We start from the raw sequence: 26,186 nt of genomic DNA, 5'->3' as shown, positions 1-26,186 counted from the left end.
AAATGCAACACTACAGTTTTTTCTATACTTTCCATAAAGGTGTTTTTTTTCTGTGAGAAACGAGTCCAAATGACTCTTTGAGTGTTTAAGGTTGCTGACCCCTGGTGTAGGCAATGTGCTTACAATATATAGTGCCTGGTCCGCGAGTGAAAATCCAAGATGGAAATTACGTCACCGAAACAGGAAGTGAGCGTTGCGAACCGGGAAGTGTGGGAAGAAGGCTGGCTTTTGCTTTTGCTTTGTAAGCACCACTAATAATAATAATAGAAATAATAATAATGTTTTATGTTAATAATAAGAATGAACTGCAGAACAGTTTGTCAGCTCTGTTATGCCAACATAAGATTCACAGGGCTGTCAAGTGTCACGCACTGAGCGTGACAGTCACTCATTTCGGTCTTTTGTCACGCTCTCCCACCACACATTGTGTTTCGCACGCAGAAAAACTTTTTGACTATTTATCATATATTTAATATGCCGCAGCGGCCAAAATGTATCTGTCTGCACCGCTGTCTCTATGGAACCGGGCAGGAATCAAGCGCGTCTCCCCTGGAGTTCTTAGTCGAGCCTGACACTTATCAGCCAATCAAAAAAAGAGGCTACACAATAAATAAACAGAAAATAGCACTTTTGTATAAGGGTAAGATTTAACGCAACAACCAATTGCTGGGGGGTTGGATATGTCACTTTTGCCTGTCTTCAATACTTGAGAGCCCTGAGATTCATCAGGATAAACTGCAACCCTCTCTGCATTAAATACATTTTCTTATACTGTAGGTAAATTGATTTTTTTCAGTAGGATGTATATAATGAAATCACAAGAATGACCCACATTTTAACATCCGCTCACAAATTAAACTCTAAGCATTGCTGCATGTGGATTTTGAAGAACATTTCCCAAGTGCAGATGGCATAAAAACATATGATTTAATAAATTATGTTTATATTTTTAATGAGTTACTACAGAGTACATTGCTTACATTTAATTATTGAATATGTAAGAAGAAAGAATAAAATCCTGCAGTATTATCCTAACCATTATAATGAACTACAGCTTTATAATTGCACTATGCACTAGCATTATGGTTGTAGTTTTAACCTATCACAATGTATGAAGCAAAGTGAAGCTGAGGGGGAAATCTTGCTTGTGTTTATTTATAAACACTGTTCAGTTCTAGAGGATTTAATGTATCTGCTGTTAATGTCTTGGTGCCAGATACCACAACACACCTTCAGAGATTTTGAGGAGTCCATGCCTCAATGAGCCGGAAATGTTTTGGAGGCACAGGTCCAACACTGTGAACCGAGCATTGTTTGCAAGAGACATGATTGAGGACATCCTAGTTCCAACCAAAGGCAAGGTGAGATATGCCTTATATTCCCTAAGTTTTGCAACGCTTGGTTTTTTTAACTTTAAACAAATTGAATAATTCTAGAGATTGAAAATTCTAAAACAAGCAAAATAATTCTTTAATATTAAATAGCATGTGTACAGGTGGCATGCTGATTTATTTTAACATTAATCATAAGGTTTAGCACAAACTAGGGGAGTTGGTTTAGCTTGAGTGCATACTGTCATTAAGGGAAAAAGGACATACTATATACTGAAGAAATAAACTCAAGAAAGAAACAGTTTACTACTGAGACTGTAATATTTGACCAATGTGACTAGGAAAAGTTATGTAAAGACTTTAGGGTGGATTTTGTTTGAGCCTATTTCTTTTTGGACCACCAAGACAGTTTCCATCACAAGTTCCACATTAGTCTAACAAATTTTTTTAAGAACCAGGATTCACTGCATTGTTCTGCCACATTTTGGGGTGATTATGTTTCCAATAATAATGAGAATTGTGAAGTAAGATATGAACATACCAGCTGCCATTAGCTATAATATTAATGATGTACATATTAATTATTTCAAAGAAAAACAAAGAAACAGGAGAAATAAGAGTAAATCTTTGCAAACTCGGAGGTTTTCATTTTCTACTCTTTCAATGTTGAAAGCAATATTCCCCAAGTGTCTACCTATAGAACATTGTATGAACATAAGCATACAAAGCCTGAATATATTTACACATGCAGCATACAGTAGCAGAAGTACAGAAAGAAGCTCCCCCTTAAGATTACAAAGGCCATTCCCTCCTAAACAAAACACAATTTCTAAGGCAACTGGCTAAATAAACAGACAGAAAAAATGCTTAAACATTGAGCACACAACCAAGCGAACACAAGCAATTGGCCAATACACGTTACAAACCAAACCAGATTCTACAAACTCTATGGTATTAGGATGAGCACTCTGTGACCAAAACCCCCCCAAAATTTTATTTGCTCAGACCTGGTAAGTTACTTACTGTAATTACCAGAATTCTTCAAATACACAGCTTTTGACATACTCATTTTAAATTGAGCATGTCACTTTATAAGTAAGAGGCTCAAAAATAGCCCTGGGGTTGAACAGGTTAAGCACAGTTTGATCTGATTCTGGGTAAATACAGCATTGACCTGTGCTTTCTTTCTACCTTACTACAATATCTACAGAATTTGTCATCCATTTGCAACAGTACAAGCAGAGTGAATCTCCTTTACACTCATAGTAGGTTTTATCTTCATCATATGAACGTCCAATGAAATCATCCACATAAAGAGACTCTATCAGTGTCTCTACAAATGTGGGCCTTTCTGTGTTATATTGTTAAAGATGCCTTCTTATTGTAGCTGCCAATAGGTTAAACTCCAAACACAACTTGGTCTTTCTCATAACACACATAATTTTCATCGTCTTTAAATGGAGGGCCATTTAGCTAGAGGAATCTGACATAATTTCCTGCCCTTTCTGATAGCTCTCCCCTTTTGAATAGTGCATCATTGTTATAAAAGTTATCTTTATTTTGACTTCAGAATTCTTGCCACAAACTTATTTCAGGGTTGTACAATTATTAATTTTTAACTTTAGCAGGATATCAGAATGTTTATTTAGTGCCTGTCTGAGATGGTAGCATTGCTATAATATGGTGGATTACTCACCAACTCATGGCTTTTCTGGATCACTCTGCTTGCATGGGTCTATGAGTCATGGCTTCAAGAAAAAGTTTTTATTTATTAATTTTTTAGCTGCAATGTGAAGTAACTAATAGATCTGTAAAGCAATGTTAGCAGTGGTGTATGGATCTACATCAACTTCAGTTACTGTCCATTATGGTTGATGTTTCTACTTTGGACGATCAGACCTCTGTCCTCTGTGATCCAAGCATCTTCAAGCTGGAGTTCCACATCCCACCAGTCTTTCACATTCCCTAATAATGTTCAACTCTCTGGTGTGCTTTTTCTGTTGACAGTGTTAATCCACTCTGGAAAACGCAGGTATGTCATGGATCTGGAAACCCTAAACCACCTCAACATTCCATGCTATAGATGGAGCTACCTTAAGAGGAGGCACCATCTAATACTGTACAAAGCCCCTCCTACCAAAGGTCAGTGCACTCCACCAAAAAGGAGTTTTTCTTCCTGGTAATGGCCACAGCACACATTATCACTTTGGGCTTCCTGTGGCTGCGACTCTACAATTGCCAAATTTCCTGGCATGCAAAGGAAATCACCCTATTGTCTAAACAATGTCTGCAGCACTACCTTCTCTTCCCTCAGTTCCCTCAGAGTCCTGAGCTTCATGCACCCATACATCTGTTGTCATGAAGACCTTTGAACAGCTGGTATTGGCCCACCTAAAGACTGTCACAGAATAGATGCTGGATCCCCTACAGTTTGCCTACTGTGCAAACAGATCAGTGGATGACGCAATCAACATTGGACTGCACTACATTCTGGAACACCTGGACTGCCCAGGGACATACGCCCGGATTCTGTTTGTTGACTTCAGTTATGCTTTTAATACTATAATTCCGGAAATTCTCCACTCCAAACTCCTAAGGCTCACTGTAACCCCTTCCATCTGTCAGTGGATCACCAGCTTCCTGACAGATAGGAAACAACAGGTGAGACTGGGAGGTGTCACCTCCAGCATTCGGACAATCAGCACTGGCGCTCCACAGGGATGTGTCCTCTCCCCACTGTTATTCTCCCTATACACTAATGACTGCACTTCAAGTGACCAAACTGTTAAATTCCTGAAATTTGCAGATGATACTATGCTCATCGGTCTCATCCAAGATGACAAGAGTCATCCTGCATACTGGCAGGAGGTGCTATGGTGCAGTCAGAACAGTCGGGAGCTAAACACCCTCAAAACTGTGGAGATGATAGTGGACTTTAGGAAAGACCCCTCAACACTACTCCCCCTCACAATATCCAACAGCCCGGTGTCATCTGTGCAGGCCTTCAAGTTTCTAGGCACTACCATTTCCCAAGACCTGAAATGGGAGTGCAACATAAATACCATCATCAAAAGTGCAACATAAATACCATCATCAAAAAGGCCCAGCAGAGGATGTACTTTCTACGCCAATTAAGGTCTGCCAAAGAAGCTGTTGATGCTGTTCTACACTACAGTCATTGAATCTGTACTGTGCACATCCATCACCATCTGGTTTGGTGCAGCAACAAAACAGGACAGAAACAGACTGCAATGCACAGTAAAAACAGCAGAAAAAATAATTGGCACCCCTGCCCACTCTCCAGGACTTGTACGACACAAGAACCAGAAACCCGGCAGGAAAAATCACTACTGACCCTTCGCACCCCGGACACAACCTCTTTCAGCTCCTCCCTTCTGGCAGGTGCTACAGAACTCTGTTTACTAAAACTGCCAGACACAGGAACAGTTTATTTCCCCAGGCAATCACCCTGATCAACAACTCACCATAATTATATTCTGCTTCTAAGTACTGCATTATCAGAACTGTCAGTCATCACATCTTCTGTATATTACACACTACTGCTGCTGTATATTGTACAAAAAGCATAATATTGCACAATATTGTTATTTGCACTCCCACACTTTATGTACATAACTGATCGTTCATATTCTATATTCATATTTTATATATTTTATTCATTATATATTCATATTTTATACTCATTCTGTCTATATTGTATTTCATAGTCTGCATTGTTTTCTTGTATAGTTTGTATAGTGTTATTTATGTCTGTACTTTTGAGTCACAAACTGCTGGAACCAAATTGCTTGTGTGTGTCAACACACTTGGCCAATAAATCTGATTCTGATTCTGGTTCTGATGATTGTGCTATGAAGCTGTTTCCTGGAGCCATGCCTCCCCATAAACGGATTGTCAGGAGCATTCTCTATGAACCGAATGTCTGACAAAGAATGAGCATTAAGTGTGAATTCCGTCAATGCACCACCTCTTTCATCGGTTAGAATCGGTTAGCTAATCGGTTAGCTGCCATCGGTTAGCCCAGATGGAGTTACCAGATGGAATATATCTGCCATTGCTGAATGTCACAAGACTAACACCATCAATGGTTCCTGGCCAACTTTCAGTAAAACCTCATTTTAACTCAGCATGCCAGCTGAAACACCCTGTCCCTTCAGCACCTTTAATTATTGAGGTTAATATTTCAGAAACAGAAGTTGGGGTTAAATTTTCCCTCTGATTTGGAGAAAACCAAAACTCCACATGGCTTACTATTGTAAGATACAGCTGCTGAACAAAATTATGACATCAGTTAAAGGCATTTGAAGAACTGAGCCTCTGGCTCAGGGGCCCTTCATCCAGTTTTAATAATGACAAGAATCTGGAGTACCTCAACTGCAAAATGCCTGAACCATCATTTGCTTGTACATGACAAGGTTTAAATTCATCAACCTGGCTCCAAAAACACCAAAGCTGTTGCTGTTATTCATAGTACCAGCCCTTGTAAAAGCTCTTCCCCCTGTCTTTCTTTGTGGAAATTACTTCCTGGAAAAATGAAGTGATCATTTGCATCCCTTCACAGCTGGCTCTATATTTATGTTCAGAGAAAGTTCCTAAGTAATCTTCTCCACTTGCCCATAGCATGGAGACTTTGGTCAGTTTGGACAGTTGACTTTGTTGACAGTTGCTTCCTCAAAATCCCAGTGCCACACCATAATCCTGGTTATCACTGATCGATTATTTATGACACTCTGTCCTTCTCCTCTGTCTGGCTTGCCCACAGAATTTGAGCAGAGTTATTAAAGATAGTTATAAACCATACAAATATTAAAACTGGAAATTATATTTATCCCTAATGAGCAAGCCAGAGGCAATGGAGGCAAGTCAGAAATCCTTGAAATGAGATGATTGACAAACTTTGAAACTGTGTTTAAGTCCCACACACTAACATAGTTGCAGGGCTTTGTAAGAGAAAGCTCTGCCTCCAGCTGTAGCAATTGAATTACTAACACATAGCATGCTCCATTTCATTGTAATAATTTACCAATAAATTTAATAATTTCAAATTATTATTGCTTTATAGGTCAGTTTTAGTATTTTATAATCAATGCAACATTTTAAGAGACAGTGCTGTGTGGGTAACATAGCAATGGTTTGATAATATATTCTGGTTCTAGTGGAACTAGATGCTGCATTCTGGACTAACTGGGGCATCCTTATGCACCTACTGGAACATCCAGACAGCAAGGCATTTCAATAATCCAATCTAGAGGTTTCAAAAGCATTATAAAATTTTTCTTCGTCATTCAGGGCCATTATATTTCTTATCTTAGCAATATTTCTGAGATTACAATAGGCTATCTAAATGATATGATCTACAAGTGCTTTTTTGCTGCTGTGAGTTGGGGGGTAACTAACTTTACCTAAGGCATCCAGACTTTCCCCTAAAGAAAATATACTTTTCTTATATATAATGAGCCCTTTATAGGGTCAAGATACTTTATGAATAACCTTTATCTTTACTAGAATCTTCTCTTTAATTCTAAGAGGAAAACTATTTTCATGAATATGGGCCCTGATCATTTTGGCAGGTTTGATGCATGTAAAGCTCTAGGAGTAGCATTTCAAAATTTTTGGTCTTAGAATGATAACAGTAATAATAATAATTGTAATTTGTACAAGCCATAATGATGATGATGATAATAATAATAATAATAATAATAATAATAATAATAATAATAATAATAATCTTCAATAGGTTCAATAATAGGTTCTTCAATAATCTTAAGTAGGTTTGCTTTGTATAAGACAACATAATAAAACAGTGTAATTTACAGTAATTGCAGACACAGACAAGAAACTTATGGCAAACAATTTAAAGTATCCCCAAACTTTTATGGCCATAGATGAATCACACTTTTGCCAGGACATTATTGCCCAATATGAGTAGAACCTAGTATAAGAGCTGCAAGTGTTGTTTAGTACAAGGTGTGTGTGTGTGTGTGTGTGTGTGTGTGTGTGTGTGTGTGTGTGTGTGTGGTTGTGTGTGCATATGTCATATATTTCCAGGACCTTGCAGTCAATCTGGAACAGAATGAGTGTTTCAGCCATTATAGCTGTACCCCAGACACTGTGGATCATGCATGGAATACAATGTCCAGTCCTATCCACTCAGGGTGAGAGAGAGAAACTTCCTGATGTGTCTAATGGAGAGGCATAAATTAATTTATTATTTCCATTGGTTGTTCTTTGACAAGAATAATAGTCGTGCATCTAGCGTTTACTTGTTCTTCAATTTTCAGACATAATGGTAGTTCCTAGTTTTCTCTGTATGTAATTTCTGTATTGGTACCCAAATGCCTGGTAAGTCAGTTTGTAATGTGCTATATATGTCATTTACTGTGCTAATTTCAATAATATTCAATTCTATGTTTGTGTTGTCTTCCAGCTTTCCCCCTCACTCTAATTTTTTCACTCTAATTTCTCTTCCCTTGTTTGTTCTTGGCAGGTTTCTGGTGAGCTTCATGGTGGATGCCAGGGGTGGATCTATGAGAGGAAGTCGTCATAATGGCATGCGCATTATCATTCCTCCCAGGAACTGTCCAGAACCAACGCGAGTCACATGTCGGTTGCCAAAACGGCAATGCCTGCTGTACCCACCTCCCATGGTGGAGGGTGAGGGGCTTGTTAGCAGACTCATAGAGGTGGGACCAGCTGGAGCCCATTTTTTAGGGTAAGACAGTCTTAAGCATATACATTTAACAGGCCTAATCTAAATCTTATTTTCAGGACTCCTTGTAATTTGCATATTTTATACAGGTGTAATGAATGAGCGTTGGAATCCACGTGCAGGATGATACAGATCTTTAATATAATCCAAGGCGAACAATCTAAATTACAAGACACATTCATAAACGTGGAAAACAGGCAGAGAGAGAGCACAAAGCAATATAACCGGCTTGGTATGCAACAGAGTTGATTATTCTTCGTGTGGTTTGTGGTGTGTAGCATGCTGTTCACTTTTATGCTATCGCATTCAGATATGAAAACCAGAAGTGAACCCCCGTGACCTGGAGGATAGTATTCTGGTGAGAGCTCCCTCTTGGGAGCCGCTGGCAGTGTTCTCACAGAATCTCCCCTCTAGGAACACCTCCTGGTGTTTTTTTTCTGGGACTGGCACAGGTTCTTGGTGCTGGTTGATCTGGGTGTGTTCTGTGAAATTCTGTGATGAGTGAGGGATTCATTATATTACCTGATTGCTCCTCCGGGCCAACAGGAAAGAAATATCCTTCTGCCAGGGACAAGGTTGAGGGTCTGACGCTGCTAGAGCCTTTTATATATAGCCCTCAAGAAAGGTGGTCAATTTGGCCTTTGGGTGGGGAGAAGTTTGGGAGCAGGCTGATGAAGCAGTAGCTGATTGGCACAGGCTTTACTGAACACCTCCCTCAGGTCGTGGTATTTGGTTGGTATTTTGATGTCTTGGTTTGTATTGGGGTTCTGGATGGAGGTGGTTGATAAAGGTATTAGTATTCTGGTAAAAGATACTAAGCTGCTGGCAGTGTTCTCACAAAAGGGAGAACATATGCGTAATCATAATCATAAATACTGTGTTGTTATGTGATATAATTAATGTGTGCTGGCTCCTTTAAGAGATCATCACGTAATGATGATGTCATCAGCGTCAGACTAGTTCATCAGTTGTTTATAGGAAGCCATCAAGCCCTCATCGCAGCTCTGCTAATCGTAATTCATCTGCTACATTTCATGTTCTTTCGAAGGCATTGTTGGTATGTTGAGTCATGTTAAAAGGTTACATAACTATATTTGTCAGTATTTTACATTTTGTCCTAAGAGTTCATTTTAATTTGAAATCCAAAATATTTACAGTACAGACAACATGTGTTAAATATATATTGCTTTAAAATGTGCACCTTGGAACACAAAGAGCTTTAAATGTTAGTTGTGTGATATGTTTTATTCATAAATACATACTTGATTCTCATGTTATGTAAACAACTTTAATTAATTAGCTTAAATTCATTGTCATTGTTTTTTTTTAGTTTTACCCTACTTCCAGTCAGCCATTAAACGAAGTGAATTGGATGTCTGCTTCAGTGTGGTGATTGGTAGAGGAGTTGTCTGTCTGTCAACTGGTGCAAGGCGTATTAGGGTGACAGAATAGTAAAACAACATCTTCACGCAGACTGATCTACAGCAGAAAAGGTCAGAGTGTCTCCTTGTGGTGGAAGAGAGCACAGCTGGGTAGCTCCCCTTCCGTTCAAACTCCAGAGGCGGCGCTTACCAAACAACAGGTCACAAGTTTTAGATCGTTTCAGATCTCTACAGCGATCTTTTGCTAAGAAGCCAATCATGAAAGAGCACTTCTTTACATTTATGGAGAAGATACTGGAAAGAGGTCATGCCGAAGTAGCACCACCACTTAACCATTAAGAAGAATGTTGGTACTTGCCTCTCTTCGGTGTGTACCACCCAAAGAAGCCAAACCAGATTAGAGTCGTCTTTGATTCAAGCTGTCAGTATGATGGTGTCTCACTTAACGACGTTCTTCTGAAGGGACCTGACCTGAATAATGGACTGCTTGGAGTACTTTTGCGCTTCAGAAAGGAGGCAGTAGCGATCACCACAGATATACAACAAAAATGTTTCATTGTTTTCTTGTTAGGCCAGAAGATAGAAATTTTCTTAGGTTCTTCTGGCATGGAAAAATGATCCAGAGCAAAACATCATTGAGTTCAGGATGAAAGTCCATATCTTCGGTAACAGTCCTTCTCCAGCCGTCACAATCTATGGCCTTAGACAGGCAGTGAAGGAAACTGAGACAGAGTTCGGAACAGACATCCTAAAGTTCATAGAAAGAGATTTCTATGTGGACGACGGCTTAAAATCTCTACCCTCTGCAACAGCTGCCATTGATCTCCTTAAAAAGACACAAGAAGCACTTGCTCGCTCTAATCTGAAGTTGCATAAAATTGCATCAAACAGTGAGGAGGTTATGAATGTATTTACATCTGAAGGTGACTGCCGAGATTCAAAGGACATGGACCTGGACAAAGACACATCGTCAGTCCAGCGTACTTTAGGAGTTAGCTGGAATCTCAAAACTGACACATTTACATTTCAGCTGTCCAATGATGTGAAACCATTTACACGCCATGGCGTTCTCTCTACTGTGAATGGGTTATATGACCCATTTGGGTTTGCAGCTCCGGTTGTTATTCAAGGCAAAGTTCTGATTAGAAACCTCACAAGTGACTCACTGGACTGGGACCCCTGGAGAAAAGGGAATCCTGGCAAAATGGAGGGACTCCCTTCAAGAGCTTCAACAGCTCCAAATCCCTAGACCCTACACCAAAACCTCTCCATCAGAAGCTTCACATAGAGAGCTCTGTGTCTTCTCAGATGCTTCAGTTATGGCTATAGCTGCAGTAGCTTATCTCAAAATTCTGGACATGGAGGGAAAGTGTGAAACAAGTTTCATCTTAGGGAAAGCCAGGCTGGCGCCTTGCCAAGAGTTGACAATCCCTCGCCTTGAGCTCTGTAGTGCAGTGTTGGCTGTAGAGGTGGCTGACATTATAATGGCAGAGTTGGATATTGAGTTTGATAGAGTAACCTTTTTCACAGACAGCAAAGTGGTCCTCGGTTACATCTATAATGAAAAACGCAGATTCTATGTCTTTGTGAATAATCGAGTTCAAAGAATAAGAAGCAGTTCGCACCCTCAGCAATGGCATTATGTTCCAAGTGCCCAGATTCCAGCCGACCATGCAACAAGGTCTGTGCCTGCAGATCATCTAAAAGATACAACATGGCTTACTGGTCCACCGTCCTGCTCTAATCAGGAATATAACACTTCAAGTCAATTTGATCTTGTGGATCCAACCAGTGATGTTGAAGTTCGCCCTGAGGCAACAGTGCTCACTACCCATATCAAAGACAGCCAGCTTGGTACAAAGCGCTTCGAGCGTTTCTCCAGTTGGAAGATACTTCTTCGAGCCGTTGCATGTCTAATACATGTTGTACAGACATTCAAAGGGAATTCAACCAAACGTGGAAAATTGCAAAGGTTGGCATTGTTGTAGGATGTCAATGTAAATGAGTTGAACCAAGCCAAAGTCACCGTCATTCGTGCTGCACAGCAGGAAGCATTCATTGAGGAACTCAGATGCATCAGAGATGGTAAGAACATTTCAAAGGACAGTCCCCTCTTTACACTGAACCCCATCATATACAAAGGTCTTATGAGGGTTGGAGGACGGATCTCACACGCAGGTATCGACTATGATGAAAGCAATCCCATCATAATCCCAAGAAGGCACCACATTGCAACTTTGATAATGAGGTTTTACCATGAACAATCTCAACATCAGGGTAGGCACATTACTGAAGGTGCTATACGTATGGCAGGTTTTTGGATTTTGGGAGCCAAAAGGAGCATATGTTCTCTTATCTTTGGATGTGTAGTTTGCCGAAGGCTACGAGGAAAGAGTGAAGTACAAATGATGTCTGATTTACTCGGTGGACAGGGTCAGTACCGAGCCCCCCTTTACCTATGTAGGCACTGATGTATTTGGGCCTTGGACCATCTCAGCCCGCCGCACAAGAGGTGGACATGTGAATAGCAAAAGATGGGCGGTTCTGTTCACCTGTTTAACCATCAGAGCTGTCCATATTGAAGTAGTGGAGTCTATGGACACATCTTCTTTCATAAACGCTATGAGACGCTTCATTGCCATTCATGGTCCAATCAAGCAGATGCGATCTGATCGAGGGACCACTTTTGCAGGGGCATGCAGAGAACTGGACATTCCTTCTAATTTGGATGAGGCAAAGGTGTCAAGGTTTCTTGCAGAACAAGGGTGCTCTTGGATCTTCAATCCACCCCACGCTTCGCACATGGGTGGAGCATGGGAGCGCATGATAGGTATAACCCAAAAGATCTTAGACTCCATGATGCTTCAGCTGGGACCGTCTAAAATTACACATGAAGTTTTCACAACATTCTTGGCAGAGGTGACGGCGATAATAAACTCCAGACCGCTGATTCCTGTATCTGTGGATCCCGAGGACCCCATTATACTCACTCCTGCAACATTACTTACTCAGAAGTATGGTTCTTTCCCTTGTCCTCCTGTCGAACTTGATCATACTGACCTCTACAGGCGACAGTGGAAACAAGTCCAAAACCGAGCATCCACCTTTTGGGACAGGTGGTGGAAGCAGTATCTCTCCACACTGCAACCTAGGAAAAAGTGGCAATTCAAAAATCAAGACATCACAACGGGTAGTGTTGTCCTTATGAAAGACAGTCAGTCTAAACGCAACCAGTGGCCTTTGGGGCGCATCACTAAAGTGTTGCCTAGTGGAGATGGAAGGGTACGAAAAGTCGAAATCAAAATTGTCAATAAGGGAGAACCAAAGGTTTTTGTCAGACCTGTAACTGAAGTGATAATGCTCATTCCTTCCAACTAATTCAGTGACTGGTTTACTCCTTTAAGTGTTTGGTTACAATGAGTCATGGTATCTAGTGATACCAGGCGGGGAGTGTATTGTTATGTGATATAATTAATGTGTGCTGGCTCCTTTAAGAGATCGTCACGTAATGATGATGTCATCAGCGTCAGACTAGTTCGTCAGTTGTTTATAGAAAGCCATCAAGCCCTCATCACAGCTCTGCTAATCGTAATTCATCTGCTACATTTCATGTTCTTTCGAAGGCATTGTTGGTATGTTGAGTCACGTTAAAAGGTTACATAACTATATTTGTCAGTATTTAACATTTTGTCCTAAGAGTTCATTTTAATTTGAAATTCAAATATTTACAGTACAGACATCGTGTTAAATATATATTGCTTTAAAATGTGCACCTTGGAACTCAAAGAGCTTTAAATGTTAGTTGTGTGATATGTTTTAATCATAAATACATATTTGATTCTCATGTCATGTAAACAACTTTAATTAATTAGCTTAAATTCATTGTCATTCTTTTTAATAGTTTTACCCTACTTTCAGTCAGCCATTAAACGAAGTGAATTGGATGTCTGCTTCAGTGTGGTGATTGGTTGAGGAGTTGTCTGTCTGTCAACTGGTGCAAGGCGTATTAGGGTGACAGAATAAATACATTGTTTAAACCTTTGAAGTATCTGTATGTACATACTCTCAAAATTAGAGTTATCAATACAACCACACATTTTTTTTTTCAATTCAATTAAATTCAGTTAAATATATTAAAAAAACCTGTAAATCTATCCCTAATGAGGAAGCTGATGGGGACGGCGGCAAGGAAAAATGATACTATTAAGAAACCTTGAGAGGAACCAGGCTCAGAAGGGAACCATCCTTATTTGGGTGACACTGGACAGTAAATAATGTAAATGTAAATAATGTCCTGTATACAACAGTTTATAATATTGCAACCAAGAGCTTCTGAGGAATTAATGGGTCAGCGCAAACTCTGACATTGGTTCAAAAAAGACATGACAGTCTCCGGGCAGCTCCATCCACAACAATCAAATGAGTCACTGACTGACAATGCAGATCAATCCCTGACAGGGTGACCACCAGGTGACGAGACTCCAGCCAGGGGTACAATGTCAGGATTAATGAAATAGCTCCGTAAGAAGAGACAATCAGACTAGGAACACTGGGAGTTTGGGAGTGGCATATATAGCTCGACAGAGAGAGAGAGAGAGAGAGAGAGAGGGAAGAAAATTGTTAGGTATGATTGTAATCAGGTGATGGACAATGTAATTTATGTGCAACTGCAAGGGTGATAAGCTGACAGCATCCAGACATCTCAGCTTACCAAACAAATTGGCTTCTTTACCTAAAAAAGCTATTCATAAAATGCTAAACTAAACAAATGTGTTTTTAGTCTGGACTTTGTGTCTGAGTCCTGAACACTAATTGGGCAGCTGTTCCATAACTGTGGGGCTTTGTAAGAAAAAGCTCTGCCCTCTGCTGTAACCTTTTGTACTTGAGGTTCTACCAAATAGCCTGCACCTTTTGATTGAAGTAGACGTAACATCATAAAAAAACAAAAGATCACTCAGGCACTGTGGTACGTGACCATTTAGTGCTTTATAGGTTAATAATAGTATTTTATAATCAATGCAAAATTGACTGGAAGCCAATGCAATGAGAATGATAGGGGTGATGTGTTTATATCTTCTGGTTCCAATTAGTGCTCTAGCTGCTATGTTCTGGACAAACTGGAGCTTGTTTGGAACATTGAGCTCCTACTGGAACATTCAGATAGTAAAGCATTACAATAATCGAACCTAGAGGTAACAAATGCATGAACTAGTGTTTCTGCATCATGTAATGACATCATATTTCCTATCTTAGCAATATTTCTGAGATGAAAGAACCTTGTGATATTATTTGTGAGCTTCAAATGAGAGACCGGAGACAATAATCACACCTAACCCTAACCCTGTGCATGATGTAACAGAAAAACCATCCAAAGTTACTCTGTAATTAGAAAGCTTTCTTCTGACTGCCTGTGGTCATAGTAAAATCACTTATGTCTTGTCAGAGTAAAGCAGAAGGAAGTTAGTAAGCATCCACTCTCTGATGTCCTTCACACAATCTTCAATCTTATTAAGCTGGTGACTTACATCTGACTTAGCTGAAACATATATCTGCATGTCATCAGCATAACAGTGAAAGCTAATACCATGGATATGAATAATTGCACCAAGGGGTAGCATATATAGGGAGAAAAGCAATGGGCTTAGGCCAATATCAACAGAACCTTGCAGAATACCGAACATTACCTTAGAGTAGTCTTTGTTTAGAGTAGTCACCATTTAGATATACAAACTGATAACGATCCGTCAAATAAAACCTTAGGGCTTTCTATCAACAAAAATAGCATGGCCAATGCTATCAGAAGCTGCATTAAGATAGCAGCTTCTTCAATAAACATTCATACTATACTTGCATTCATTTCAGCAATCCTTAACTGACATATTCACAAGTTTCTACAAAACAAACACCTCACTGGCTTTTATTTCTTTTACTTGTTTTGTATATTTAAAAAAAATCTAATGGAAAGTTACTTTTTACTTTCTCTCTGTCCCTCACTAGTTATATTTATATTCCTGAAGAAGAACAAAAAAATTATATGATTACATTATTAATACCCTTCTAAACAAAGACTGAAGAGTTTTAAATGTGAATTTATGTTATGAGCTAAATCTATTACGTTTTCATACCATTTTGGTATGAAATACCATGGAGCTCCTACACACCACTCCCAGCTCCGGCCATCCCGGCATCTCGAACAATCCACCTTGAACAAAACCAGTTCTGGTGGCCGTCAATGTCCGTGGATGCACGGGATTTCATAAAGGGCTGCGCCATGTGTTACGTCTCGAAAGCCTCTCACTAACTCCCCGCTGTATTACTGCTGCCTCTGCCCACCCCACAGCGGTCCTGGTCCCACATAACCATCGTTTTTATCACAGATCTGCCCAGATCAAAAAACTACACGGTAATCCTCACCGTCATCGACCGGTTTTTGAATGCCTGCCACCTGATCCCTCTACCAATACTTCCCACGGCATTCGAGATGGCCAAAACTCTCTGCAATTGCGTTTCGTTTTTTCGGCTTGCCCGAGGACTTCATTTCCGACCGAGGTCCCCAATTCACGTCACAAGTCTGGTCGGCATTCCTCTTCAGGTGAACGTTAATGTCAGCCTCACCTCGGGATATCACCCACAGGCAAACGAGCAGACGGAGCGCCTGAACCAGGAAATCACCCGCTTCCTCCGCTCGTACTGCCATAATCAGTCCGACTGCAGAAAATACATTATGTGGGCAGAATACGCGCAAAACTGTCTCATCAAACCTGCTAAGGGCCTCACGCCTTTCCAGTGCATACTGGGCTAGCAACCTCCATGTTCCCATGGTCCGGCGAGCCGTCTGACCTACCGGCCTTGGATGAGTGGTTTCGCCGGAGCGAGGAGACATGGAACGTAAGCATGTGGGTTCGTTCAAGATTGTCAGACGCATAAATCCGGTGTCTTACTGCTTGGCATTGCCTTCCACTTACAGCATCTCGCCCACCTTCCATGTCTCGCTGCTGAAGCCCGCTAGTGAACCAAGAGGGGGCCAAGAGGGGGTCGCTGATCCATCAGGTCCACCACCGCTTCTGGTTGACGGCGAAGAGGGTTACCAGGTCCGCGACTTACTGGACTCCAGATGCTGTGGAGGTGTTCTCGAATATCTGGTCGACTGGGAGAGGTACGGCCCGGAGGAGCGCTCTTGGGTTAAGGCGGGGGACATCCTGGACCCCTCGCTCACCACCGATTTCCGCCAACGGCACCCGGACCGGCCGGCCCCTCGGTCTCGGGGTAGACCCGGGTGCCGCACACATCCTCGCATCGGGAGCCGCTCGCAGGGGGGGGTCTGTCACGGTTGGAGCTCCTGCCCCACCTCCCGAGCACCAACATAGAGAAGCGTCTTCGGAGAACTAGTTGCTTCTGGACTGCAATTCCCACAACCCCCGCACCAGGACTAATTACGCCGCCAGCTGTAGCCAATTTCCCACGCTATTTAAGCGAACTTGAACTCGACCCCATTGGTAAGTCTCGATTTGCTTTAGCAATCAGTCTGAGCGTTTCCTTGTTTGTTCCCAGTTCCGGTTTTTGATTCTGTTTCTGTTTTTGGTTTCTTGAATGTTTGCTGCCTGTCCAGACCTTCTGCCGGTTTTCCCGTTTACGATTTCTGCCTGCTCTATGTTATTGTGTTTGCCTGCCCTGACCTTGCCTGTTTGATTACGATTATTATTAAAGCTGCAAATGGATCAGCCCTACGACTCCTCATTACACACACACATCTGGATGACATGCAGTTGTCTAATCTATACGCAGTTTAGATTCTCCTAAAGCTATCCATCTATTTGGTTTGTGTATCTAATTTAAAAAAAACTGTTAAAAAGTAAAATTTTGTGAAATCAAATGCACACACAAATATAAACATAATTAAAAAGATGTATAATAAAAAAAGATCCCCCTGGACGTTATAAGTAGACTCCAGCCTCTTTGAACTGCCACTATTGATGAAAAGAATACTTAATAAATTCACATTGGGGATTTTCTGTATTCATCCTCCCTGACTCATATTCCCTGTGCTATTTTCCATGTTCTGCTCTCAAAGATCTTACAATGGTGGAGAATGCGGGCAGTGGACTCGGAAGGAGATCCTGAGCCTAATGTGGGGCAGGTTCTACAGCACCTGCTGCAGTCCAGCCTCCATCAGCACGAGGTGACCTAGGTGCATTTGTCCCTCTCTCTGACCCTGACCATGATGCCCAATGCTCCCTCCCTAAGCTAACGGCAGAGGACAATGTAGATGCATATATGGACACCTTCGGGCGGACCACGGACTGGGAGGGCTGGTCTAGGTGTGACTTGGCCAACACCCTTGCCCCGTTGCTCAGTGGGGATGCCCAGCTGGCGCACTATGCCCTAGATTTAGAAGATGCCCAGGAGTACGACATGGTAAAACAAGAGATTCTCACCCGCTGTGGCCAGTCTCCCGTCGCCAATGGCCATACCATGTCTGCTCTACTAGATTCTGGGAGCATGATGACACTGGCCCGACCAAACGTTCTCCCTCCCTCAGTAAAGCCGGCAAGTACTACTGCAGTCTCATGTGTTCATGGTGATCCCCGTTCAGTACCTGCCGCACAGGTTAAAATCCGGGGGCATATGGGGGAATGGCCAGTGCTTGTGGGCCTCATTCCTGATCTCCCAGTGCCCCTGCTCCTAGGACAGGACTGGCCAGGTTTTGTGGCAGTCATTAACGCCACCACACAGAGGCAGGAAGAGGCCCGGAAGCCACCAGGGCGACCGGCGTACATGGCCCGACACCGACGGAGGAGCCTCGGGAGGGAACCGAAGGAGGATGACCGGCTGAAGCACTGCTGGTGCCAGGTGTTACTAGTGGAAGGGGAGAAGACAGAGACTCCCTCTCCCCCCTACCCTCCGACTACTTCACAGTAAAGAACAGCCTACTATATCACCACACGGAGAGGAGAGGGGAGCCCTGTGACCTGAGCCCTGACACCTCTTCTCCTGCACCTGGCCCATACGCACCCACTGGGGGGGCATCTGGGCCCAAAAAACACCCTGGAAAATCTATGCGACCGTTTCACCTGGCCAGGTATGGACATTGAAGTGCTAGACTTCTGCCGGGCCTGCCCCCAGTGCCAACGGACCACCCTTCACAAGCCGGCCCCGGCCACTCTCATCCCCCTCCCGATCATCGGTGTCCCGTTTGAGAGAATTGGCATGAATCTTGTTGGGCCATTACCAAAGTCAGCAGAGCTTTGTCCACACTCCTGGAAGGAAACTAAAAAAAGGCCACCTACTCACCCCACTGCTGTTGGCTGGACTGCTTCTTCTCTTAGGTCTTATATTTCTTAGTAATGTGCAAAACAATGTTACTATAATATGTGCAAAAATTGAATACCACTGTAGATGGTAATAGCAGTAGCAGTAACTGCTGACTAAAAACTGAGTGCAACTGTGGATAATGATAGAAATGGCATTAAAACTAACATTATGCATTGAGATGCAGCTACTTTGTATAACAGCAGTAATAAGAAATGTACAATATGAGGAGGAGCAAATTCGTTCAGCTGATCTGTGAGAGAGATGAAACTAGTCTATGACTTCTGGCTACCTGTTTAAGAGTCTAATTTCTGAGGGAATGAAGTCGTCCCTAGTCTTGAGGTCCTGCATTTCACACTCCTGTATCTCCGTTCTGTGGGGTAGTAGTGTGATCATTCCATGTTGGGGATGGGTGGGGTCCTTAAGAATGGGGGCGGTACTCCTTTTGACTGTGCGGTGGTAAATGGTCTGCAGAGAGGGCAGTGGAGACCTGATGATCTTCTCAGCAGTCTTCACCACTCTCTGCAAATGTTTGCGGTCCCTCATAGAAGTGCTGCCATACCACTCTGTGATGCAGTTAGTTAAGACACACTCAGTAACACAGCTGTAGAAGTTGTTGAGGATCTTAAATGGCATGCCAAATTCCTCAGTCTCCTCAGGTAGTACAGCCGCTGTTGTGCCTTTTTAACCAGCTGGGTGGTGTTGAGTGTCCATGTGAGGTTCTCGCTGATGTGGACCCCAAGGTATTTAAAGCTGCTCACCTTTTCTACTTCAAGCTCTCGTTTGAACAGTGGATGATGAGTTCTCCACTCCTTCCTTATGTCCACTATCATTTCCTTTGTCTGTGTTGAGGGTGAGGTTATTGCCCTCATACCATCTCACAAGACTGGCCACCTTTCTCCTGTAGGCCACTTTGTCCCCGCCAGTGATCCGTCCTATCACTGCAGTGTCATCAGCAAACTTAATAATTTTGTCCTTGTGAGGCACGAAGTAGTCATGCGTGAACAATGTGTAGAGGTTGGTACTGAGAACACCTCCCTGTAGCTTAACATCCTTTTGTGATGTATCTTAACAGAGACATGGGGGAAGAAAGAAAATGATAATAACCTATCCTTAGTAACTGAAAAAATAGGGATGGGAGAGCACAACATTATGCTCAATTTGCTTACCATTGATTATTCTCACTTGGTCAGAGGTGTGTCTTTAGTGTCTTTTAGGATGTTGGACATAAAGGAAAGATTTGATTTTGGATACATTTGATAACTATGAACATTAAAAATAAAAAAATACACTTTTCATTGGCAACTTTTGCAATTATTTTACATTTCTTTATTTATTTTCAGGCCTGTCATTGTGGAGATTCCACATTTTGGCTCAATGCGTCGAAAGGAGCGTGAGCTGATTGTACTGCGCAGTGATAATGGTCATACATGGAAGGAGCATCATTATGAATGCTGTGCAGAAGATCTCATTGCTCTGCTGAATGGCATGGATGAAGGTAAATAAAATTAAGATAAACAGTGATTACAGTTTACTGAATACATTTACTATACACAGGCTTGTGATAATGCTTGATTTTAGAGTGTGTATTATATGAGGGCAAATTTACATTTACATTTACGGCATTTAGCAGACACCCTTATCCAGAGTGACTTACAACTGAGCAACTGAGGGTTAAGGGCCTTGCTCAGGGGACCAGCAGTGGCAGCTTGGTGGACCTGGGGTTCGAACCCATGATCAGTATGATCAATGACCTTCCGATCAGTAGCCCAACACCTTAACCACTGAGCTACCACATCCCCCATATCATAAGCATAGGCAAATCATAAGCAGCCTCCAGCACTGCAGTCACACTAATCTGTTTCTGATATACATTTTCAATTTAGTGTGATGCTGTTAGACAATTGCTTAACTATGTTATAAGTGCAGATTGTAGGACTCAATTCACTGCTATCTTTAAACCAGTATGTAATAGATCCTGGAAGCGGTTAAACATATTAATTTGTTGTCAAAGTATATTAAATTATCTGATTCTTAATTTATTTGTTTACTCTAACTTACTTCAGCCAACTGACTTCAGTCTTAATAGATTCGATCTTGGGTGTGTGGGATCCTTACTTAATCATCCTCTGCAGGGATTTGCACTGCAATTTACCAAACAGCATAAGGGTGTCTATGGTGTTGAAGGCAGAACTAGAATCATTCATCAGTCTCATATTCAGTGGTGTTATTTTTTTTTCCACGTTTGTCACACTTTAATGTTTCAGATCATCAAACAAATTGAAATATTAGTCAAAGATAACACAAACACAACATACAGGTTTTACATTAAATTTTATTATTAAGGAAAACAAAATCCAAACCTACATGGCCCTGTGTGAAAAAGTGCTTGCCCCTAAACCTAATAACTTGTTGTGCCACCCTTAGCAGCAAGAACTGCATTCAAGCATTTGCGATAACTTGCAATGAGTCTGTTACAGCACTGTAGAGGAATTTTGATTCATTCATCTTTGCAGAATTGTTGTAAATTTTAAGCATGAACTGCCTTTTTTAGGTCATGAAACAGCATCTTAATAGGATTTAGGTCAGGATTTTGACTAGACCACTCCAAAGAATCCATTTTGTTTTTCTTCAGCCATTCAGAGGTGAACTTGCTGGTGTGTTTTGGATCATTGTCCTGCTGCAGAACTCGTTTGCTTCAGCTTGAGGTTGCGAAACGATGCCTGCACATTGTCCTTCAGGATTTTTTGGCGGAAAAAAAAATCAAAATACAGAAAATGCAGAGTATTTTCCAAAAAGTATTGGGGATCAAGGTGTTTTTTTGGCAAAACTGACACGAGCCTTTATGTTCTTTTTGCTTAGCAGCGGTTTTTGTCTTGGAACTCTGCCATGCAGGCCATTTTTGCCCGGACTCTTTTTTATGGTGGATTCATGAACACTGACCTTAACTGAGGCAAGTGAGGCCTGTAGTTCTTGGGATGTTGTTGTGGGGTCTTTTGTGACATCTTGGAGGAGTTGTCACTGTGTCTTGGAGTAATTTTGGTCGGCTGGCGACTCCTGGGAAAGTTCACCACTGTTCCATGTTTTTGCCATTTGTGGATAATGGCTCTAACTGTGGTTCAATGGAGTTCCAAAGCTTTAGAAACGGCTTTATAACCTTTTCCAGACTGATGGCGCCGGTGAGGTCGGCTGCTCCGGTTACTCTTTGACTTTTTTGTTTATTTTATATATTTATTAATATAGATACAGTTTATTTATAGAAGGTGGACATCATTAGATATGACAGAGACACTCATATCTATTGGTGTACAAAAAACTCACCCTTCGCCGTTTTTAAACTCGGACCCATGCTGGCCGAGCGAGATCCTGAGGGGGAACAAAGGACATGACCCACAGGGAAACAAGTCGGTGTCAGGAACGGGCTGAGGGCAAGTGCACACCGCGCTCCCTTACCTACAGTAGTATCCTGTTAGCCAACGTTTGGGACTGCAACCTTCTCTGCTTCACCGAGACATGGCTGAACCCAGCGGTACCAGACCATGCCATCCAGCCGAACGAGTTTTTCTCGGTTCATCGCATGGACAGAACACTGGAGTCGGGGAAGTCAAGGGGCGGTGGAGTGTGTCTGATGGTGAACAACCACTGGTGCAACAGCGCGAGCATCGTTCCTCTTACACGCTCCTGCACACCAAATCTGGAGCTATTGACCATGAAATGTCGGCCCTTCTATCTACCTTGGGAATTCAGCTCGGTCATAGACAGTGCCGTTTATATTCCATCTCAAGCGGACACGGACACTGCAGTATGGGACTTAGATGAGACACTAACGCTACACCAAACACAGCATCGGGACCCTGCGCTCATTGTGGTGGGAGATTTTAACAGATTTTAAAACTCAAATGCGCACTACCGAACTTTCAGCAGCACATCACCTGCCCCACCAGGGGCGATAGGACACTGGATCACTGCTACACACCGTTCAAAAACAGCTACAAGGCACAATCACGTCCACCGTTTGGGAAATCGGACCATGCCGCCATCTTCCTCATGCCTGTTTACAAACAAAGGCTGAAACAGGAAGCTCCAGTTCAGAGGGAGGTCGCGCGCTGGACTGACCAATCGGTGGCCGCTCTGCAGGACGCTCTGGATGACGCAGACTGGGACATGTTCAGGCGCAGCTCTGATGACGTCAACATGTTTACGGAAGCGGTTGTGGGATTCGTAGGGAAACTAGCGGATGATACGGTGCAGAAAACCACCATTGTTTCCAAACCAGAGCCATGGGTGGATAAAACCATCCGCGACGCTCTGAGATCCCGCTCCGCTGCCTACAACACGGGGCTCGCCACCGGGGACATGGAAGAGTAAAAGGCTGCATCTTACAGTATGCTCAGAGCGGTGAAGGAAGCCAACTGTAACTACGGGACGAAACTACAGTCACAGTTCCAACAGGGTGGCTCTAGGAGCCTGTGGCAGGGAGTAAGGAACATTACGGACTATAAAACACCTGCTTCTAGAATGGGGAATGCGGACGCTTCTCTGGCAGACGAGCTACTGTAAACACCTTTTTACGCTCGCTTCGAGGCTGCAGCTAACCATGCTAGCGACGCTAGTGGCACAAACAGCATGCACGCTGAGAGAGCTGGAGATGTAAACACGTTCACTATCTCAGAGCATGACGTGAGGAGGGCATTCAGGAGAGTGAATACCAGGAAGGCAGCAGGACCAGATGACATCACAGGTCGGGTTCTGAAAGCCTGCGCTGACCAGCTAGCACCGGTGTTCACTGAGATATTCAACCTCTCACTGGAACAGTCTGTTGTCCCCTCATGCTTCAAGCAGTCCACCATTGTTCCTGTCCCAAAGAAACCCCAGCCTGCCTGCCTCAACGACTACCGCCCTGTAGCTCTGACCTCAGTAGTGATGAAGTGCTTCGAGAGACTTGTCAGAGACTTCATCACTGCATCACTATCAGACACACTGGATCCACTACAGTTCGCGTACCACCAGAACCGCTCTACTGAGGACGCCATTGCTCATCTTCTCCGCACCACGATGTGACACCTGGACTGCAGAAAAGGGAATTATGCGAAAATGCTGTTTGTGGACTACAGTTCAGTGTTTAACACCATAGTTCCCTCCACGCTCACCTCTAAGTTGGAGGTCCTGGGACTCAGCCTGCCACTGTGTCAGTGGATCTCCAACTTCCTGACAGACAGACCACAAGCTGTACGGGTGGGCAAACACACATCATCCACCCTCACTCTCAGCACTGGAGCCCCCCAGAGTTGTGTTCTGAGCCCCCTGCTGTACTCACTGTACACTTATGACTGTGTGGCCACTTCCAACTCCACCACCATCATCAAGTTTGCTGACGACACTGTTGTGGTGGGCCTGATCTCCAACAACGATGAGACGGCCTACCTTCAGGAAACTAAAAACCTGGAGTGATGGTGCCAGGAGAACAATCTTCTCCTGAATGTCAGCAAGACTAAGGAGTTGATAGTGGACTTCAGCACAAAGCAGCAGTGGTCATACCAACCTCTAAACATCAACGGGACCCCAGTAGAGAGAGTGGACAGTTTCCGGTACCTAGGTGTTCAGATCACACAAGACCTGTCTTGTCCAGTCACATTAACACCCTGGTGAAGAAGGCCCAGCAGCGTCTGTACCATCTGAGACGTTTGAGGGACTTCAGACTATCCTCTCAGGTGCTAAAGACCTTCTACACCTGCACCATTGAGCGCGTCCTGACAGGTAGCATCACTTCCTGGTTTGGGAACAGCACCATGCAGGACAGGCGAGCCCTCCAGAGGGTGGTGCGGTCAGCTGAACGTACCATCCACACTGAGCTTCCTGACCTGCAGGACATCTACAGCACGTGGTGCCGGACCAGAGCCAGGAAGATTGCAAAAGATCTCAGCCATCCCAACAATAGACTCTTTCCCTTGTTGCGTTCAGGGAAACGCTTCTGCTCCCTGAAAGCAAACACAGAGAGGATGAGGAGAAGCTTCTTCCCGCAGGCCATTCGGAGTTTAACCCAGGAGACACCCAGGATCTAGCACTGGACCTCTCTCTCCATCCCCACTGTTCTATGCACCCCCCTTTTTTTTGCAATGACACTTTAACTCTGGACTTGCACATCACAGTGCCATTTTATACACTTTATACACTCCATACACTATTTACGCACCACACTTCACCTGGACATTCTATGGACACTTTAAACTCTGGACTTGCACAGCACAGTGCCACTTTATACACTATTTACACACCATACTGCACATTTATGTATATGTATATTTATGCATATGTATATACATTATTTCTCCATCTGTATTTTCATATTTTTATATAGTTTTCTTATATAGTTGTCTTATATAGTTTGTACTTTTCATTATTTTATTCTCATTTTATTTCTTGCTTTTTTTTATACTTTTTATATATTTTTTTATTCTTATACCGGACAGTTGCATAAAGCATTTCACTGCATATCGTACCCTGTATGTATGTGACAAATAAAATTTGATTTGATTTGATGGATTTCAATTACTTTCTTTCTCATTTGTTCCTGAATTTCATTGGATTTCGGCATCATGTGTAGCTTTTGAGGATATTTTGGTCTACTTCACTTTGCCAGTCAGGTCTTATTTAAGTGATTCTTGATCACGAACAGGGGGGGCAGTAATCAGGCCTGGGTGTTGCTAGAGAGATTGAACTCAGGTGTGATAAACCACAGTTAAGTTGTTTTAAATGTTTTTCACATAGGGCCAGGTGGATTTGGGTTTTGTTTTTCTTTAATCATAAAAACCTTAATTTGAATACTGCACTTTTGTGTTATCTTTGCCACCCTTCCTGATTTGTTATTTTTTGCACGTTTGTCACACTTTAATGTTTGAGATCATTAAACAAATTTAAATATTAGTCAAACACTTTTTCACACACCTGTAGTTCCATCTTTCCATGTCAAAATGAGACAGCGTGGTGTTTAGGACATGGGAAATTGTTATCTGTGGCTCAGTTGATATGAGATATGAGAACTGGAGTGGGACTTGTAGAGTAGAAGATGAGATCTTTGATGAGCAATTGGTCATTTCAGAAGTCAAGGCCACTGGATCAGTCAGCTCAGGTGAAGTGAAAGATTCAGGCACATAAATGATAGTTGATGTCTGAAAACATGTAGGGACACTGGATTGTTTCAGGGACAGTTTGAATATAGTTGATCAATGCAGATTTTCAGAATCATAATTTTTTTTTATAACTGCCTTCCTCCCTTTTACATATTTTTTCTATCGAAATTTAAAAATGTTAGTTTACAGATGTTCTTTTTTTAACCTTTATAATACTTTTGAAATTATTATATTGTTCTCTGTGTAATTTGAATTGATATACTACTAAATATGCCATAAGAAACATTTTTGTTAACCATTATTT

The 26,186-nt window shown here is 42.4% G+C and overlaps 1 protein-coding gene across 1 annotated transcript in view; it reads left to right on the top strand.

Moving 5' to 3' along the window:
• LOC132851927 (ankyrin-3-like) overlaps positions 1-26,186 on the top strand; it is an 82,871-nt gene that overhangs the window by 13,594 nt on the left and 43,091 nt on the right. Inside the window, exons 2-5 of the mRNA XM_060878908.1 lie at positions 1,217-1,361; positions 7,401-7,507; positions 7,780-8,064; positions 20,096-20,250. Of these exons, the coding sequence (XP_060734891.1) occupies positions 1,272-1,361; positions 7,401-7,507; positions 7,780-8,064; positions 20,096-20,250 (637 nt within the window). The 5' untranslated portion in view covers positions 1,217-1,271. The remainder of the gene's footprint in view (positions 1-1,216; positions 1,362-7,400; positions 7,508-7,779; positions 8,065-20,095; positions 20,251-26,186) is intronic.

This window comes from Tachysurus vachellii, chromosome 10 (assembly GCF_030014155.1).
Source record: "Tachysurus vachellii isolate PV-2020 chromosome 10, HZAU_Pvac_v1, whole genome shotgun sequence".
Classification (NCBI taxonomy): Eukaryota; Metazoa; Chordata; class Actinopteri; order Siluriformes; family Bagridae; genus Tachysurus; species Tachysurus vachellii.
This window is presented reverse-complemented; position numbering and strand designations above follow the sequence as displayed.